Source organism: Nelumbo nucifera, chromosome 7 (genome assembly GCF_055504915.1).
Source record: "Nelumbo nucifera cultivar China Antique chromosome 7, China Antique-T2T, whole genome shotgun sequence".
NCBI lineage: Eukaryota > Viridiplantae > Streptophyta > Magnoliopsida > Proteales > Nelumbonaceae > Nelumbo > Nelumbo nucifera.
Window position 1 is genome coordinate 56424941 of NC_142655.1, and position 14757 is coordinate 56439697.

General features: G+C 39.0%; 1 protein-coding gene across 4 annotated transcripts in view; it reads left to right on the forward strand.

Moving 5' to 3' along the window:
* Positions 1-853: 853 nt before the first annotated feature.
* Positions 854-14757, forward strand: part of LOC104599691 (thioredoxin O2, mitochondrial) — a 35511-nt gene continuing 21607 nt past the window's right edge. Inside the window, exons 1-4 of one of the 4 annotated variants that reach the window (XM_010262326.3) lie at positions 854-1233; positions 1337-1411; positions 1499-1549; positions 1686-1765. In XM_010262326.3, coding sequence (XP_010260628.1) covers positions 1014-1233; positions 1337-1411; positions 1499-1549; positions 1686-1765 — 426 coding nt within the window. In that variant the 5' untranslated portion in view covers positions 854-1013. The remainder of the gene's footprint in view (positions 1234-1336; positions 1412-1498; positions 1550-1685; positions 1766-14757) is intronic. The other 3 variants (XM_088891850.1, XM_010262324.3, XM_010262325.3) reach the window with 3 other exon arrangements.

The window sequence follows — 14757 nt, forward strand, 5'->3', positions numbered from 1 at the left end:
CTTACACCATAATGGTCCAATCGCTTGGGTAAGTAAGTTAATTAATGATGTCATAATTAAATAATAAAAATTTAAAAAATAGATTGGAACACCAAAAATAAAAAAACAAAATTTATAGAAAATATTGAGATATCTAGGATATTATAAACTTATCATATCAAACAAAGAAATAAGTGTGATAAATAAGAATTATTTTTACAATTAATTATGTAAATTGAATAACAAATTTAAAGTTGCAGAAAAATGAATTGCTTTTTCTCAAGTCAAATAGGGTAGCAAATGGTGTCATAATTATGCAATACAAACTAAAAAAAAAAGATAGAAATAAAAGTTATAGAAAACATAATAATTCGTTTATGAAATTTCTACACATCTATAATATTATATATTTATCATATTAAGCAAAAAATAAATATGATAAATAAGAAGTATTTTTATTAATAATGAAAATGATATATAAAATAATCTAAATACACCAATACACCATGCTTTTATTACTTATTCTTTTTTTTATAAAATTACTTAACCTTTTAAATGATTATAATAGGAATATTAAAATTATTAATAATGTTATCTGAAATTACTACGTGCAACATATATACATAGTAGATATAAAAAAACTGAAAAATCGATCAATTGAAACCGATAAAAATCCAAAATTGATTAACCCATTAATCAGTGAAATTGAAAAAAGAAAAAACTTATAGTTACGGTCGGTTTTCAAAAAATAGCAGAGAGCGAGCACCCCTAAGGCTATGTTTGTGTTGAAGGAAAAAGTAGGGAAAAACCTACTTCCGAACTCGGAAATCTACGGACCGAGTTTTTTATAAGTTCGGTTCGGGCCGGGTTAAGAATCTTAAGATGGCAGTGTTGGCACGCCACATTTCTATCGCAGGTGAAGAATACCGTTCCCTCCCTAGTCCCTGCGTCTAGACTCCAGACCGAGTGATCAGCCGGCTTGTCTTTTTAATTATCGGGGAAAGCCACGCCATTAACAGATACACGGAGATAGAATGGCGAGAGCGTTACTCTTCCGTACCTCTTCCATCCGTTCAGTCATTCGCCACACAAAGTCATTCTCATCTTCTGCTTTTTCTTCAAATCCTTCTTTGCATCCTTGCATCAACAAAACTTCAATCGTCCCTCCACTGCCTTCGAAACCCTTTTCAAATCCCACCTCTCACCAGTCTTTCAACTTTTTCTTCCCATCCCGATCCCACTCTTCATCCCCAGGTGCGTGATATCCCATCCCATTTCCATAGTTTCATCTGTTTTTTCTTTTATATATTTCAATCTTTAATACTGGTTTTTCTATTTGCTTGTTTAACTGGTTAAGTAAATCCAGGTTCTTCGAACATTGTTCTTATTAAATCAGAAGAAGAGTTCAACAGTTCTCTTAAAAGGGTTAAAGGTACGTTTAGTTTATTTGTCCTAAATATTTAGAGCTTAATTTGAACGGAATTTCTAGTTGCTTACATCGTTTTTTTTATTGCAATAGATGACAAATTGCCAGCAATTTTCTACTTCACTGCAGTATGGTGTGGGCCTTGTAAGATTCTCAGGAACATCTGTCATTGATATCATGGAATCTTATTTCCATGTTTTTTTCTTCATTTTAAACATTTTTAATCAGCATAGATTCGTTTGGATTAAGTGAATCGAGAAATGGCTGTTGTTTCGTTTAGGCAGGTTCGTTTCTCCTGTTGTAGAAGAGTTCGGGAAGAAATACCCGCATCTTACCATATATAAGATTGATATTGATCAGGTGAGAAGTGCTTTCTCTAATGTATACCATCTTTAATCTATTTACATGGTGTATTTCTCTCAAAGTAGGTTCCGGATTAACTTTGAAATGATGTCTAAATGAAATAAAGTGATCAAGTTCATGGAGCCCATGCCTGCCTGCTAACTTTTTTCTCCCTATTATCAAACTGTCCCGACCTTTTGAATTCAAGCAGCTTCTCTTGTTGGGTGCCTGATTTTGTTACTATTTGTTGTTGGGGTTTCTATTAGCATTGTCCATACCTTTTTTTTTTTTTTTTCGTATTGGAACTTCTACAACTAGTTCAGTGGAGTTATTTCCAGCAACCCCATCTTATTCTTTAATGGAATGCTTGATTAGAACAAAGCTCATAAGTTGTGTTATTATATGAAGGTTTCTCTAAAAGTCACCTTGATCTTTCTCTTATGCATCTTGTCATATTTTAGATAGTTGGAGGGAAGTTGTGATTGATTCCATCAATCAGATGAGAATTACCTTTATCCATATGAAGGTATGTTGTGCCAATGTGACTACCTATCAGAAGGAGAATCCTCTGATATTTGTTCAATGCTCTAGTCCATGTCAGCTCCATTCCCCACCTTATGTGGGGGCACGCTTTAACCCCTTCCAAGAGACTGAAAGGCTGCACTAGGCCAATTAGGGTGGTGTTTGTTAATTGAACTGAAGTAGGTTCTGAAAACAAAATTCAGAAAAAAAAAAAGAATTCAAATTTAAGGTTCGTTTTCCAGAATTTTAGTGATTTGCCACCTGCTTATCTTCTGAATAATGACACATAGGCATTGGGGTGATTATTTACCCCTAAAAATTTTATCATATACCAATAAGATATAAAAAATACCAACATTTTTTAACACCAAAAAATGATGAGGTTGCCATTGGATGAGGAGTTTGGAGGAAATTGATTTCTTTCTCTATGGATTCTTTCCTTTCCATGCCTGGGTCATTTTACCCCAGTTCAAAAAAAAAACAACTTATCCTTAAATTTTGAAATGAGGAAGACTCATTTATTAGACCAATTCATGATTTTAACGTTCGGTGCAGGTGATGGTAGGGATTATGGAAACAGCAACTGAGAATTAACTCTTTATATTCAGAAATTTCCATCTCAACATGATGAAACTTTTATTTGAGCTTGTAGTGAACATCATGAGGAATTTCTTTGAGAACCTGTTGAACACCCAGATCTGGATCTAGATCTGGTTCCTTTTCTTTCATGCATTTCATTATAAGAACATAAGGTTTTGATGCTTTGTAGGTTATGGATATTTCATGTCACCCTGCTTGAATCTCTTGGCAGTTTCATTCTACTCATGCTTTGGAGATAGTCTTGTTAAATTGAACTTTGAAATCCTTCCCAACTCATCTTTAGGCTTCACTTTGATACCAAATTGATGTAGGATGGAAGGAGAAGAGTCTTACTAGGATGAATGCAATGGGAGGAAGAGGGAAATTAAGGATCTGAATTATGATTCAGATTCAAACCTGAATAGAGAAAAGTAAGAAAAGAAAGAGTGAGAAGAAATATAATAGACAAAGAGATTTATCAAAAAAAAAAGATAATAGACAAAGAGAGAAGAAGAAAGCACACTATTACCTTGTAGGTAACTTCAAACCTTTTTTTTTTCATTCATTCCACTCTCAAATTCCAATTGTAATAACTCTATAGTAGACTAATTATAAAGGTTCTGGTGTTCCGTTATACATTTCAACTTGGACCAAAAACTGATCCATAACAAATTCTAACTACTTTAAAAACTAAGACAACCCAATAGGTACCCATAGGGACACTCAATAATGACTCTAACCCTTAAAATAGCTCAAAATATCCATTATTGGTCTTACTAAAACCAACTTATTGTAAAGGCACCTGAAATTACTAAAAATAGTGAATTGCAATTTTACTATAAATAGTAGTCTGAGAAGTGTCATAAATAGTAGTTTTAATTTTTCACTAATGATAGTAAATTTCTTGGAGAGTTGAATCTGTATTCTTAATACAGCAATAAACTAGAAAATAAATTTGAAAAGACTGAAAAAACCTAAAATCCAAAATATTCAAGAATTATGGAATTGTCATTGAATGAAGAGTTGGAGGAAACTGATTTCTTTCTCTATGTTTTTTTTTATTGGTTTTGTTTTTTGGCATCTGAATTGCCAGGTTAGTGGGTCACATGCTAGTAGGGACAGGGCAAGGTGTATGTGAGGCCCATTTGTAATACCACAGAATACCATGGAGAGCCTGTAGTTACAAGGGTTTGATCCTGCACCTCTGTTGTGGCCTATGGGAGTGATGCCGACTAACCAACTCAACTACAGGGTCATTGACTTTTTTTTTTTGATAATTGAAATAATTTTATTAATCAGCAATAGACAATAGTACAAAGTCCCCAAGGAAAGGCATGAGTTGCAACCTCTCTGGGCTAGTTAAGTATAGATTTCCAAATTAATAACAACTTACATAGAAGCACAAAAAAGATCTTCCCTAGAAACCCCCTGTTTGGCTAAAGCATCAGCCAATGAATTAGCTGACCTACTAACCCATTTTACCTCAACTCTCATATTGCTGGTTAACCACTTTACTTTTTTGATGAGATCTTTGTAGCCCCAAATGGTGGTATCCAAGTTTAGGAGCCACCTTGTTACCACTTGAGAGTCCCCTTCAACTAAGAGATGCTCCACCCCAAGCTGGTTGGCGATCTGAATTCCTTGTACTGCAGCAAGGATTTCTGCCCTTGTGGAATCCCCCACTCCCACCGGTCCTGAGAATAGGGATATTATGTTGTTGTCCTTATTTCTCAGGATACCCCCCCTATACCTGAAGGCCTGGGGTTGCCTTGGCTGCTTCCATCAAAGTTTAGCTTGATGACACCTTCCAAAGGCGGAATCCATTCTGACAGAATTATATCATTTTTTGTTGAAGTGTTAGCTATTACTAGCCAATTCCTCCACAAGTCATCAAAGATATCCACAGTTTTCAGCCAATGGATTGCTCTTGTTAGGATACAATCCTTCATTTCATCTAATCCTCTTTCCTTCTCTAAGAAAATTCTTGCATTCCTTTCCTCCCAAAGATATCCACAGTTTTCAGCCAATGTACAGGGTCATTGACTTTATCCATGGATTTTTTCCTTGCTTCCATGCCTGCATCATCTAGGGTCTAGGTTTCATTAAATCATGTTAATCCAGCTCAAGATTATGGGCCTTTAAAGTTGCATCAGCAAGTCCAAGCATAATAAGTTATTAAGTTAAATTTAGGCTTGCTTTTTCTCTACATTATCAAATCATTCCTTCCATCTTAGTTCTGTTATTCTCACACTCAGTCTCTTTGCTTAATTCTTTGTTATTTCTGTTTTTTAGTTCTGCAGCCCTTAAATAACCCAACTTAGACTTCTTTCCCTTCTTTTAATATTTCTAAGCATTCTCAAGTTCTGTCTAGCCCCCTTTGCTGGTTATATTTAACCAAAATGTTAATCTAAACAAGCTGAGGGTTTTGTGGTTTATTTCCATTTTGATAAAGTTCATTTTCAACCCATTATTTCCTCTATTTTCACCCTTATTTTTTATCCCTTTAGACTGATTGCTTATTGGCACCTAATTGTTGTAATTTCATTCTTAAAACTTCATCTTAAAACTAGCAAAATACTTAGCCTTTTTATTGGTAACTTGTAATTTTATTGATATGTGAAAAAAGAATGATTTGCAATAGAATACAAATGTGCTTATGACCCCTTTTTATGATATACATAGACCAAGCCTTGCCCAGCCAATGCATTAGTTAGGTTGGCCAATATTTGAGTCCTTGAGGATGTGGCTTGAAGCTCCTATGAAAGTGCTTTGTTCTCTCTTAGATATTTGTAGAAACCTCACCTTAGATTTTTAAAGATGACTTTTAAGCCAGTTGCTTACCAGTCTGACATTGAAAAAGTTCAATTTGGCTACTACAAGGTAACTGCAAGAGCAATGAAAGATCCTTAGACAAACCAAAAGAGTAGAGTCATAAACAATGTTGTGAGATTTGGACCAAATAAAAAACCTGTAAAGCTCACTGGGTCACACCATCACAATTTTACCATTTTTTTTAGCAAAGGTTCATTGTATTGATGTAAAGGTCCTTTGTACAATGAGAAACTGTACACATCAAAACAGAAGGACCTCAAAAAAAGTCCATCCTCAAAAAATTACAATCAAAGTATCCCCTTTAAATTCAGCAAGTATAGACAGCCAACTTCTAACAAAACCTACAGCCGAATTGATGACTTCAGCTGCAGTAGAGGATTTAAGATCAAAGACCCTACTATTCCTTTCTAACCACACCGCCCACATTATTGCTAAGGGAATGGAAGACCAACAAATTTTTCCTTTCTTAGTCATCCCTTGGATCTGCTAAGCCTCCATACAGGCTTTAACTGAGGCTGGCATTTACCAACTTAACTTCAGACTTCTTAAGAAATGGCTCCAGATCTCTGAGGCAAAAATGTAGTGTAAAAACAGATGGTTTACTGGAAGGTGTAATTTATGGAGGAGGAGAAGAACTTTGTGGAGGCCAATTGATGGAGGAAGTACCTCAAGGCGGAGGCAAAGAACTTTCTGATGGAAGAACTAAGAATCAGAGGGCAGATTAGCTTGAAAATCAGGGAAGCTAAGCTGGCTATGGTGCTGTTGGTAGGACTGAATGTGGTAGAGTGGTTCATAGATTTTGTAGTTGCAGCGAGTGCAAAAGGAAAAGGACAGATTCTGGAAAGAATTTAGAACAGAGGTGGGAAGGAGGTATGTGGTGGAATGCAGGAAAAACCATAAAGGAGTCTTCATAACACTTTCAGAGCAGTATGGCAAAGCCAGGAAACAAATGGTCTGCTTTCCAGAAGGAAGGAAGAGCCAAGGGTGGACTGAAATAGTCAAGGCTCTGAGAGACTTTATAGCTAGAACGAAAATGACAAAGGAAAAGGGTTTGGAAAAGAAGGTGAAAGAGGATCTCTTGAAGACAGCAGAGAACCTTGTATGTGGTGGAATGCAGGAAAAACCATAAAGGAGTCTTCATAACACTTTCAGAGCAGTATGGCAAAGCCAGGAAACAAATGGTCTGCTTTCCAGAAGGAAGGAAGAGCCAAGGGTGGACTGAAATAGTCAAGGCTCTGGGAGACTTTATAGCTAGAACGAAAATGACAAAGGAAAAAGGTTTGGAAAAGAAGGTGAAAGAGGATCTCTTGAAGACAGCAGAGAACCTTGAACCCCCCAACCAAATGGCCCCTACCTTAGTGCAAGATGGAAATCGAGCAGCATTATTGATTCCGGCAGTAAAAGGAGAGTGGTCCAATAAACTGATTGTTGAAGTCGACAAACCAGGAAGAAATTGGGAGGAGATTGCTGAATTGGTGACAAAACAGTTGAGGATGACAACCACATATGTATTAACTCCTTTTGATAGGTGCAAAGCTTTGCTTGATCCTCTGGATAATAAGCTAGAAGTTGAGGCTGTGTGTTTGCAAGATCAACAGGGTTCAGTGAACATTTGCCAGTGGTCTCCTTCATCAAACTCGAAGGATTCCTCAGTAATGGATGGAGTAAAAGTGCGGTTGGTTGGTCTACCTTTCCATCTGTGGAAGAATGAAGTAGCAGAAGCTATCGCATCACTGTGTGGAGCAAGACTGGCTGGTGCTTTCTGGGGAGATCTCAGGTCTGCAGCAATCCTACTAAATGGTGTCAAGCCTGAGGAGATACCCAGGAAAGTGAATCTGAGAGTTGAAGGAGCTTTCATGGCGGTCTGGTTGACTTCCTCCATTGAAGCTGAAATGTGGAGGGAAGCTCGGAGGGAGGAAGATGGTAAGGTTGAAGAAGAAACCTTACGTGGCAGCAAGGAGTTGGTCAATTTGCAAGGAAGATACAGTTACATAAAAAAGGGCAAGCAAGTTATTGAAAATTCAAAAGATTTGCTGAAGATGGAAAGTCACAAGCGTGCTCAAGAAGGCAGTAGCTGGGTACCTGACAGATCCTATGCACTAGCAGTAACAAATGGTGTTAAAGCTACTTCATTAAACACACTTGTTCGACTGAGAAAAGGTGAGAAGGGGGCAGAGAGTAGGGGAGATGAAACGTTGGGTCCTTTTAAAATGAATAGGGCCCAATCTTTACCCAATCTGGGCCAGATACTCTTGTCTGGGCCTTTTCAAAAGACTGGGCCCCAGGTTCTAAAAAACGGGCCAAATAATAAAAGGAGGGGTAAAAATAACAGTGGGCCGATCTAAGGTGGGACAGGGGGAACAACATATTAAAACAAGATATGGGCCGAACATCACCAGCCCATCGACAGGACCCAAAACACCTTTAAAAGGTCATGTGACCAAGGGGGTGACATTGATAGATGGTGTTTACCATCTATCGTCTTCTTTGTTGAGCACTACAGCCAGAAAATCACGAAGAGCGAATATTGCTCATCCTGGGAACTCTCTACACTGGGTTGTGAACAGAATGTCGCCGGAAAAACATAACCCAAGGAGTATCCGGCGAAGCGATTTAGAGAAGGGGAAGCAGTATGAGTGCACTGAGGAGGAAGATTTTAGTGATGCTTCTTCAGATGATACAGTCAGATTAGGGAGCATTGATCTGAACAGTTCGAGGAACATTTTTGAGGAAGATAGTTTGGGTACAGAGGTTCTTTTTCAAGAGAACAAGGAAGAAGATGATTCACAAGGAGTTGAGGAAGACAATGTTAATTTTTTGGATTGCATGATAGAGGTTGCGGTTCAGGTGCTGCCTGCACCAGCAAGGGAAGTCAGTCCAATAGCTCAGGAAAAACAGGACATGAGGTCGGTAGGGAAAAGTTCTTACATTTTGACCTGTAATGTAATATCAGAAGAAGGGTAGCACGTGAAGAATAGTTCAACTGTCAAAGCTGACAGGGTATTGATCTCTACTATAAACTCTTTAAGGCAAGCTCAATCACAGGGAACAGATTTAGGCCTATCTCCTTATGTGCATCCCCCTCCCCTGAATGATGTCCCATCGGTCTCCAACAACACAGGTATGAAACTATGAATGCCCATTCGGTTTTGGTTACTAATGTGCCTTCTTTGCTTGAAACAGATACTCCAGCATCCCGAGAGGAAGTTCCAGTTGGGGGGAAGAGAAGAGTGATTGGAAACTCTGGGAGTGAATTGAAAGAGGGAGAAGTGGTACCTAGAGAGAGACAGGAAGAGGAATTAGAGAGAATATGGGAGAGGATCTGCGCATTGTTGGAGGAGTAGAAAGAGAAGGAGGAATTAGATCAAAGGGAGAGAGCAGTAATTTCTCAAGAGAAGGACTACTACAGAAGATCCGAGTTGGGGGGAGTGGTGGCTGAAACGAATGCATCATTTAGGAAGAATGAGGGTAATAATAGAAGGAAAAAGAAAAAGAGATCAGAAGTGGGGAGATTGATTTCAGATATAGAGGGTGACATTGAATTTAGTGGGAGAGGGGAAAGAAGAAAGACTACTATAAGGTGGAGTCTCTTGGGAAGGGTTTTATTGAAAGAAGTGTTCAATGAAAATCATCAGTTGGAATGTGAGAGGTCTGGGAAGTGAAAGAAAGAGGAGGGCAATTAAAGACTTACTAAGAAGAGAGAAACTAGACATAGTGTTGATACAAGAAACTAAGTTGGCAGAATTGGATAAAAGATGGGTTAGAAGTATATGGAGATCAAGAGGAGTTTGTTGGACCTCGGCCCCTTCTTGGGGTGCCTCTGGAGGTTTAGTAACATTATGGAGGGAGGATGTTGTAGAATCAGTGGAGGAACTAATAGGGAGATCCTCTGTGTCTTTAAAGGTTAGGAATGTAGGGGATGGTTTTACCTGGGTTCTAACCAATGTCTATGGGCCAAACATTTATAGAGAGAGGAATGAGATGTGGGAAGAATTGTATGAGATACAAGGCCTATGGGAGGGTCCTTGATGTCTTGGGGGGACTTCAATGTAATTAGTTTTTTTTTTATCAGTATTCAATGTAATTAGGTTTTGTAATGAATCTAACAATCCCCAAAGAACAATTACAACCAACATGAGGAAGTTTAATGAATTCATTAATAACTGTGGGCTAAAGGATTTACCTCTCTTACAAGCCAATTACACTTGGTCCAATTTCCAAGAAAACCCCCTTTGTTTGAAATTAGATAGATTTCTTTTTAATGGAGAGTGGGAGAATCATTAGAGGAACCTGATGGCTAAAGCCTTACCCAGAGTCACTTCTGATCACTTCCCTATCCAATTAAGTCCTAAAATAATAGGATTTGATCCATGACCTTTTAGATTTGAGAATATGTGGTTAACTCACCCGGATTTTGTGCACCTGATTGGGGAGTGGTGGAGAAAAGAGTTAAGAGGGGTGAAGTGGAAGGGAGTGAGATTCCATAAAAAGCTGAAAAGATTGAGATCCAAAATCAAGGAGTGGAATAGGGAGCACTTTGGAAGGATAGAGGAGCAAAAAATTAATTTGGTGTCTAGGATCGAGGAATTAGATTCCAAAGAAGCCCAAAGGATGATGAGTGAGCAAGAAAGGTTGTTGAGAAGAAACTTAAAGAAGGATTTGGAAGAGGTTCTTCTGAGAGAGGAAGTCTCTTGGAGGGAAAAATCCAGATACAAATGGATTAAGGAAGGGGATGGGAATACAAAATTTTTCCATGCGTTGGCTAATGAGAGGAAAAGGAAAAACTTCGTGGCTAAGTTAGAAGTGGATGGGGAGGAAGTAACATATCAAGATGAGATAGCAAGGCTGTTTGTGGATCATTTCAAGTCAATCTATAGGAAACCGGTGAACAATAGGCCAACATTGGAAGATTTGGATTGGACTAGGATATCTGAAGAACAAGTAAACTAGTTAGAAAGGGATTTTAGTGAAGAAGAGATCAGACACACAGTATTTTCCACGGATAGATCCAAAGCACCTGGTCAAGATGGCTTCACAATGGCTTTTTATCAGGATTGTTGGGATGTGATTAAAGAAGACCTTGTTGGGGTGTTTCAGGAATTTGCAGATAAAAAAAGGTAAGCCCTGGAATTAATGCTACTTTCTTAGCCCTAATCCCAAGAAAGATAGATGCAAAGGACCCTAAGGGTTATAGGCCGATCAGTCTGGTGACAAGCATCTATAAAATCCTGGCTAAAGTGTTGTCTGTGAGAATTCGAGTAGTACTTCCATCCATCATTAGTCAAGCACAAGGTGCTTTTGTGCAGGGAAGGCAAATAACAAATCATATACTAATAGCAAATGAGTGTATGGAGGACATGAGAAAGTCGGGGAATCAAGGTTTCGCATGTAAGCTAGACTTAGAGAAGGCTTATGATCTTGTGGATTGGAGCTTTTTACTAGAGGTCCATTTTTTTTTACTAGAGGACCTTGGGTGCTGTGGTTTTGGAGATAGATGGTGTAACTGGGTAAAGGACTGTATTAGCTCCTGCCATTACTCAATATTGGTTAATGGGGGTAGTCAAAGACATTTTCCTAGCTTGTAGATGCCTTAGACAAGGTGACCCACTCTCCCTGTTTCTTTTCACCTTAGTTGCAGATGCTTTCAATAGATTAATCTCTAAGGCGGATAGGGAAGAGGAAGTTAGTGGTTGGAGGATACGAAGGAACAATGTCCGGGTAACCCATCTACAGTTTGCTGATGATATCATAATATTTTGTGAAGGGAGTGACAAGCAAAAAGTGAGGAATCTTAGAGCATTGCTACAACACTTTGAGAAGGTCTCCAATTTAAAGATAAATCTGGATAAGAGTTGTGTGGTATGTGTCAACATGAATGAGGGGATTATTCAATCTGTGGTAGATTGTTTAGGTTGTCCCGTTTCTTCTTGGTCCTTGCAGTACCTAGGTCTCCCCCTAGGGGCTAACCCAAAAGAGAGTAGTTTTTGGACCCCGGTTTTGGAAAAGTTTGAGAAAAGATTAAGCTTCTTGGAAAAGAAACTACATCTCTATAGGGGGTAGAGTGACTTTATTGAGAGCCACCTTAGCAAACCTACCGGTCTATTATTTATCCATTTTTAGGATTCCTAATAGGGAGGCTAAGAAGCTGGAGAGATTAATGGGAACTTTTCTTTGGGAGCCAGGAGAGGATAAGAAAGATCATTTAATCAACTGGGAAGTAGTTTGTAGGTGTAAAGAAGGTGGACTGGGACTAGGAAAGTTAACTCTTAGGAATAAAGCTCTCTTAGGAAAATGGTTGTGAAGGAGGCCTAGAGAAAGGGAGAGGTTGTGGTATGAAGTGATAGCTAGTATACATGGCAGACTGGAAAATGGATGGGATGAGGGTGTATCACGTCAAGCAACGTAGGCATCTCCTTGGAAAGCAATCCAGAGTACCCTCCCTCAATTTCTCAACTTTGTCAGGTATGATGTTAATTTTGGTAATTCTGTTTTATTTTGGGAAGACACTTGGGTGGGTATTGTTGCACTTAAGGACTAGTTCCTGTCTCTCTATTCTATTTCCCTTTACAAGGAAAAAGCTATCTCTCATTTTCTCCTATCCCCTACTTCACTCTTGTCCTTATGTTGGGACTTTGGTTTTCGGAGAGGTTTGAGGGATGATGAACTTAACAGTGTTTCAGATCTGTTGTCTCTGTTTGGCAGTGTCTTTTTGGTCCCTCTTAGTGTGGATGTGAGTTTATGGCCCCCTTATCCAAAAGGTTACTTCACTTGTGCTTCCTTTTTTATTTCCCTTTGCTCTTCCCTGAGTCAGTGGGGTTTTCCAACCAAGGAGATTTGGTCTAGACCTGTTCCACCTAAAATTGTTATTTTCTGCTGGGAGTATAGAAAGATTAATACCTTGGACTGCTTATAAAAGAAAAAGCCTTTCATGTGTTTGTCCCCTAACTGGTGTGTACTTTGCAGGGTTAGTGGTGAGGATTGCTCCCACTTGTTTCTTGTTCTTTTTCTAGTGCTATTTGGAGTTGGATTTTCTCTTTATTCAGGTGCAGGTTGAATCTGTCCATAGGTTTAAGTCAGCTGTTTGATCCTTCCTTTTTTTGTGTGGCCTACAAAAAAAAAAGGAGAAATGATGTGGAGATGTCTTAGAGCAGCCGCCTTATGGACAATCTGGGAAGAAAGGAATGCAAGGGGTGTTCAAGGAAAAGGAAAGAAGCATTCAGGCTGTTGAGGATTGTATCTTGACTAGGGCCATTCATTGGTTGAGAACTATGGACTGCTTTCATATTTTTCCCTTAGATGATATATGGAGTAACTGGATAGCGGTGGCTAACAGCCATACAAGGAAGGACAAGGAAACTGCAGTGTGGATCCCCCTGCCTGAAGGATGGGCAAAGCTGAACTTTGATGGCAGCAGCCAAGGAAACCCAGGCCCATTGGGGATAGGAGGGGTGCTGAGAGATACGGAGAGTAACATCTTAGCCTTGTTTTCAGGGCCCGTTGGAATAGGAGATTCTAATAGAGCTGAGATGTTAGCGGCGGTACAAGGTCTTCAGATGGCAGAACAATTAGGAATTCAGCAATCGGTAGTTGAAGGAGACTCTAAGAACGTTGTCGGATGGTTGACAGACCCAGCTTCAGCTATGTGGCGAGACAGAGACTTATTGAGGAAAGTCGACTGGCTCACAAGAAACATGAAACATGACTGTTAGCTTTCTTTGGGTGGGAAGATCAGCAAATACCCTAGCGGATGGGTTCGCTAAACAGGGAGCTCAAGGGAACATTTATTTTGGGCTGCTCTGTAATTTTACTTGGGTTATTTCTGTTTTTTTACTTTGATGTAATACTTTATTAGAAGAGGTAACAGCTCGTGCCTCTTTTTGGGTTTCCTGTATTGCCTCTTTATTTCTGGATTAATAAATTATTTTCATTCATAAAAAAAAAACAGATGGTTTACTGATTTTGTTTCCCCACCACAGAGGCTACATCTCAGATCGCTGCAGTTAAAACCTTTTCTTACCAGCATCTCTTTGGTGAGACATTTCTCTAAGGCCCCCATACAAAAAACTTTACTTTAGAGGGAGCCACTGTCCCCCCAAATGGCCCGGCTTGGGAAGGGGGTTTCAAAACCTCCCCTTATGGCATTGTAGAAGGATTTAACTGAGAACTCCCCACTTTCGTTCCCTTTCCATACTAGAGCATCCTCAGATTGCAAATTCAACACCTGTGACTGAAGCCAAACCAAGAGGTTCCCCACCTGCTGAATCTCCCAATCATTGAAGTCCCTTCTAAAGGTAGGGGCCCAACAAAAAGCATTCTCCCTTAACACAAATGTATCTGCTACCACTGCTTCTTTACTTCAGCCACATTGAACAGTGTAGGAAACATATCCTTTAGGGAATTCTCCCCTGTCCAGGCATCTAACCAGAACTTAACCTTCTCCCATTCCCAGCTTTAAATCTGACTTCCCTTCTGAACAGGTTGGAAGCTTTGCTTATAACTTCTCCCTTTCCTTTGGAGAGATACCTTGCTTTCCAAGTGGCCAATTTCTGATCCATTCTTTCTATTATTGGGGTCCAAATGGTTTTTGAATTGCATTTGGATCCCAGGGGCAACCCTAAATAGTTTGATGGTAGTTGACCGACCTTGCAGCCAAACAAGTCTGCCATACCCTGAATGTTAGCAACCTTACCCACAACTATTATCTCACTTTTTGCAAGGTTTACTTTCAGACCTGAGATAATCTCAAACCAGTAAAGAATATACTTCAAATTCAGAACTTGCTCTTCTGAGCCTTGCAAAAGAAGAGAGTGTCATCAACATATTGTAGAATTGGAATGACAGTTACATTGGGTTTCACTTGAAAGCCTTCCAGCAATTCCCTCTCCACAGATTTATCTACCAACTTACTCAAACCTTTCATTACTATTAAAAAAAAAAGAAGAGGAGACAACGGGTCCCCTTGCCACAAACCTCTAGAACTCCTAAAATTTCCTTTAGCTGTCCCATTTACTAGCACTGAGAATCTAGAAGTAGAGTAGCAGACCTTCATCCAATTTCTCCACTTGGAGGAGTCAAAT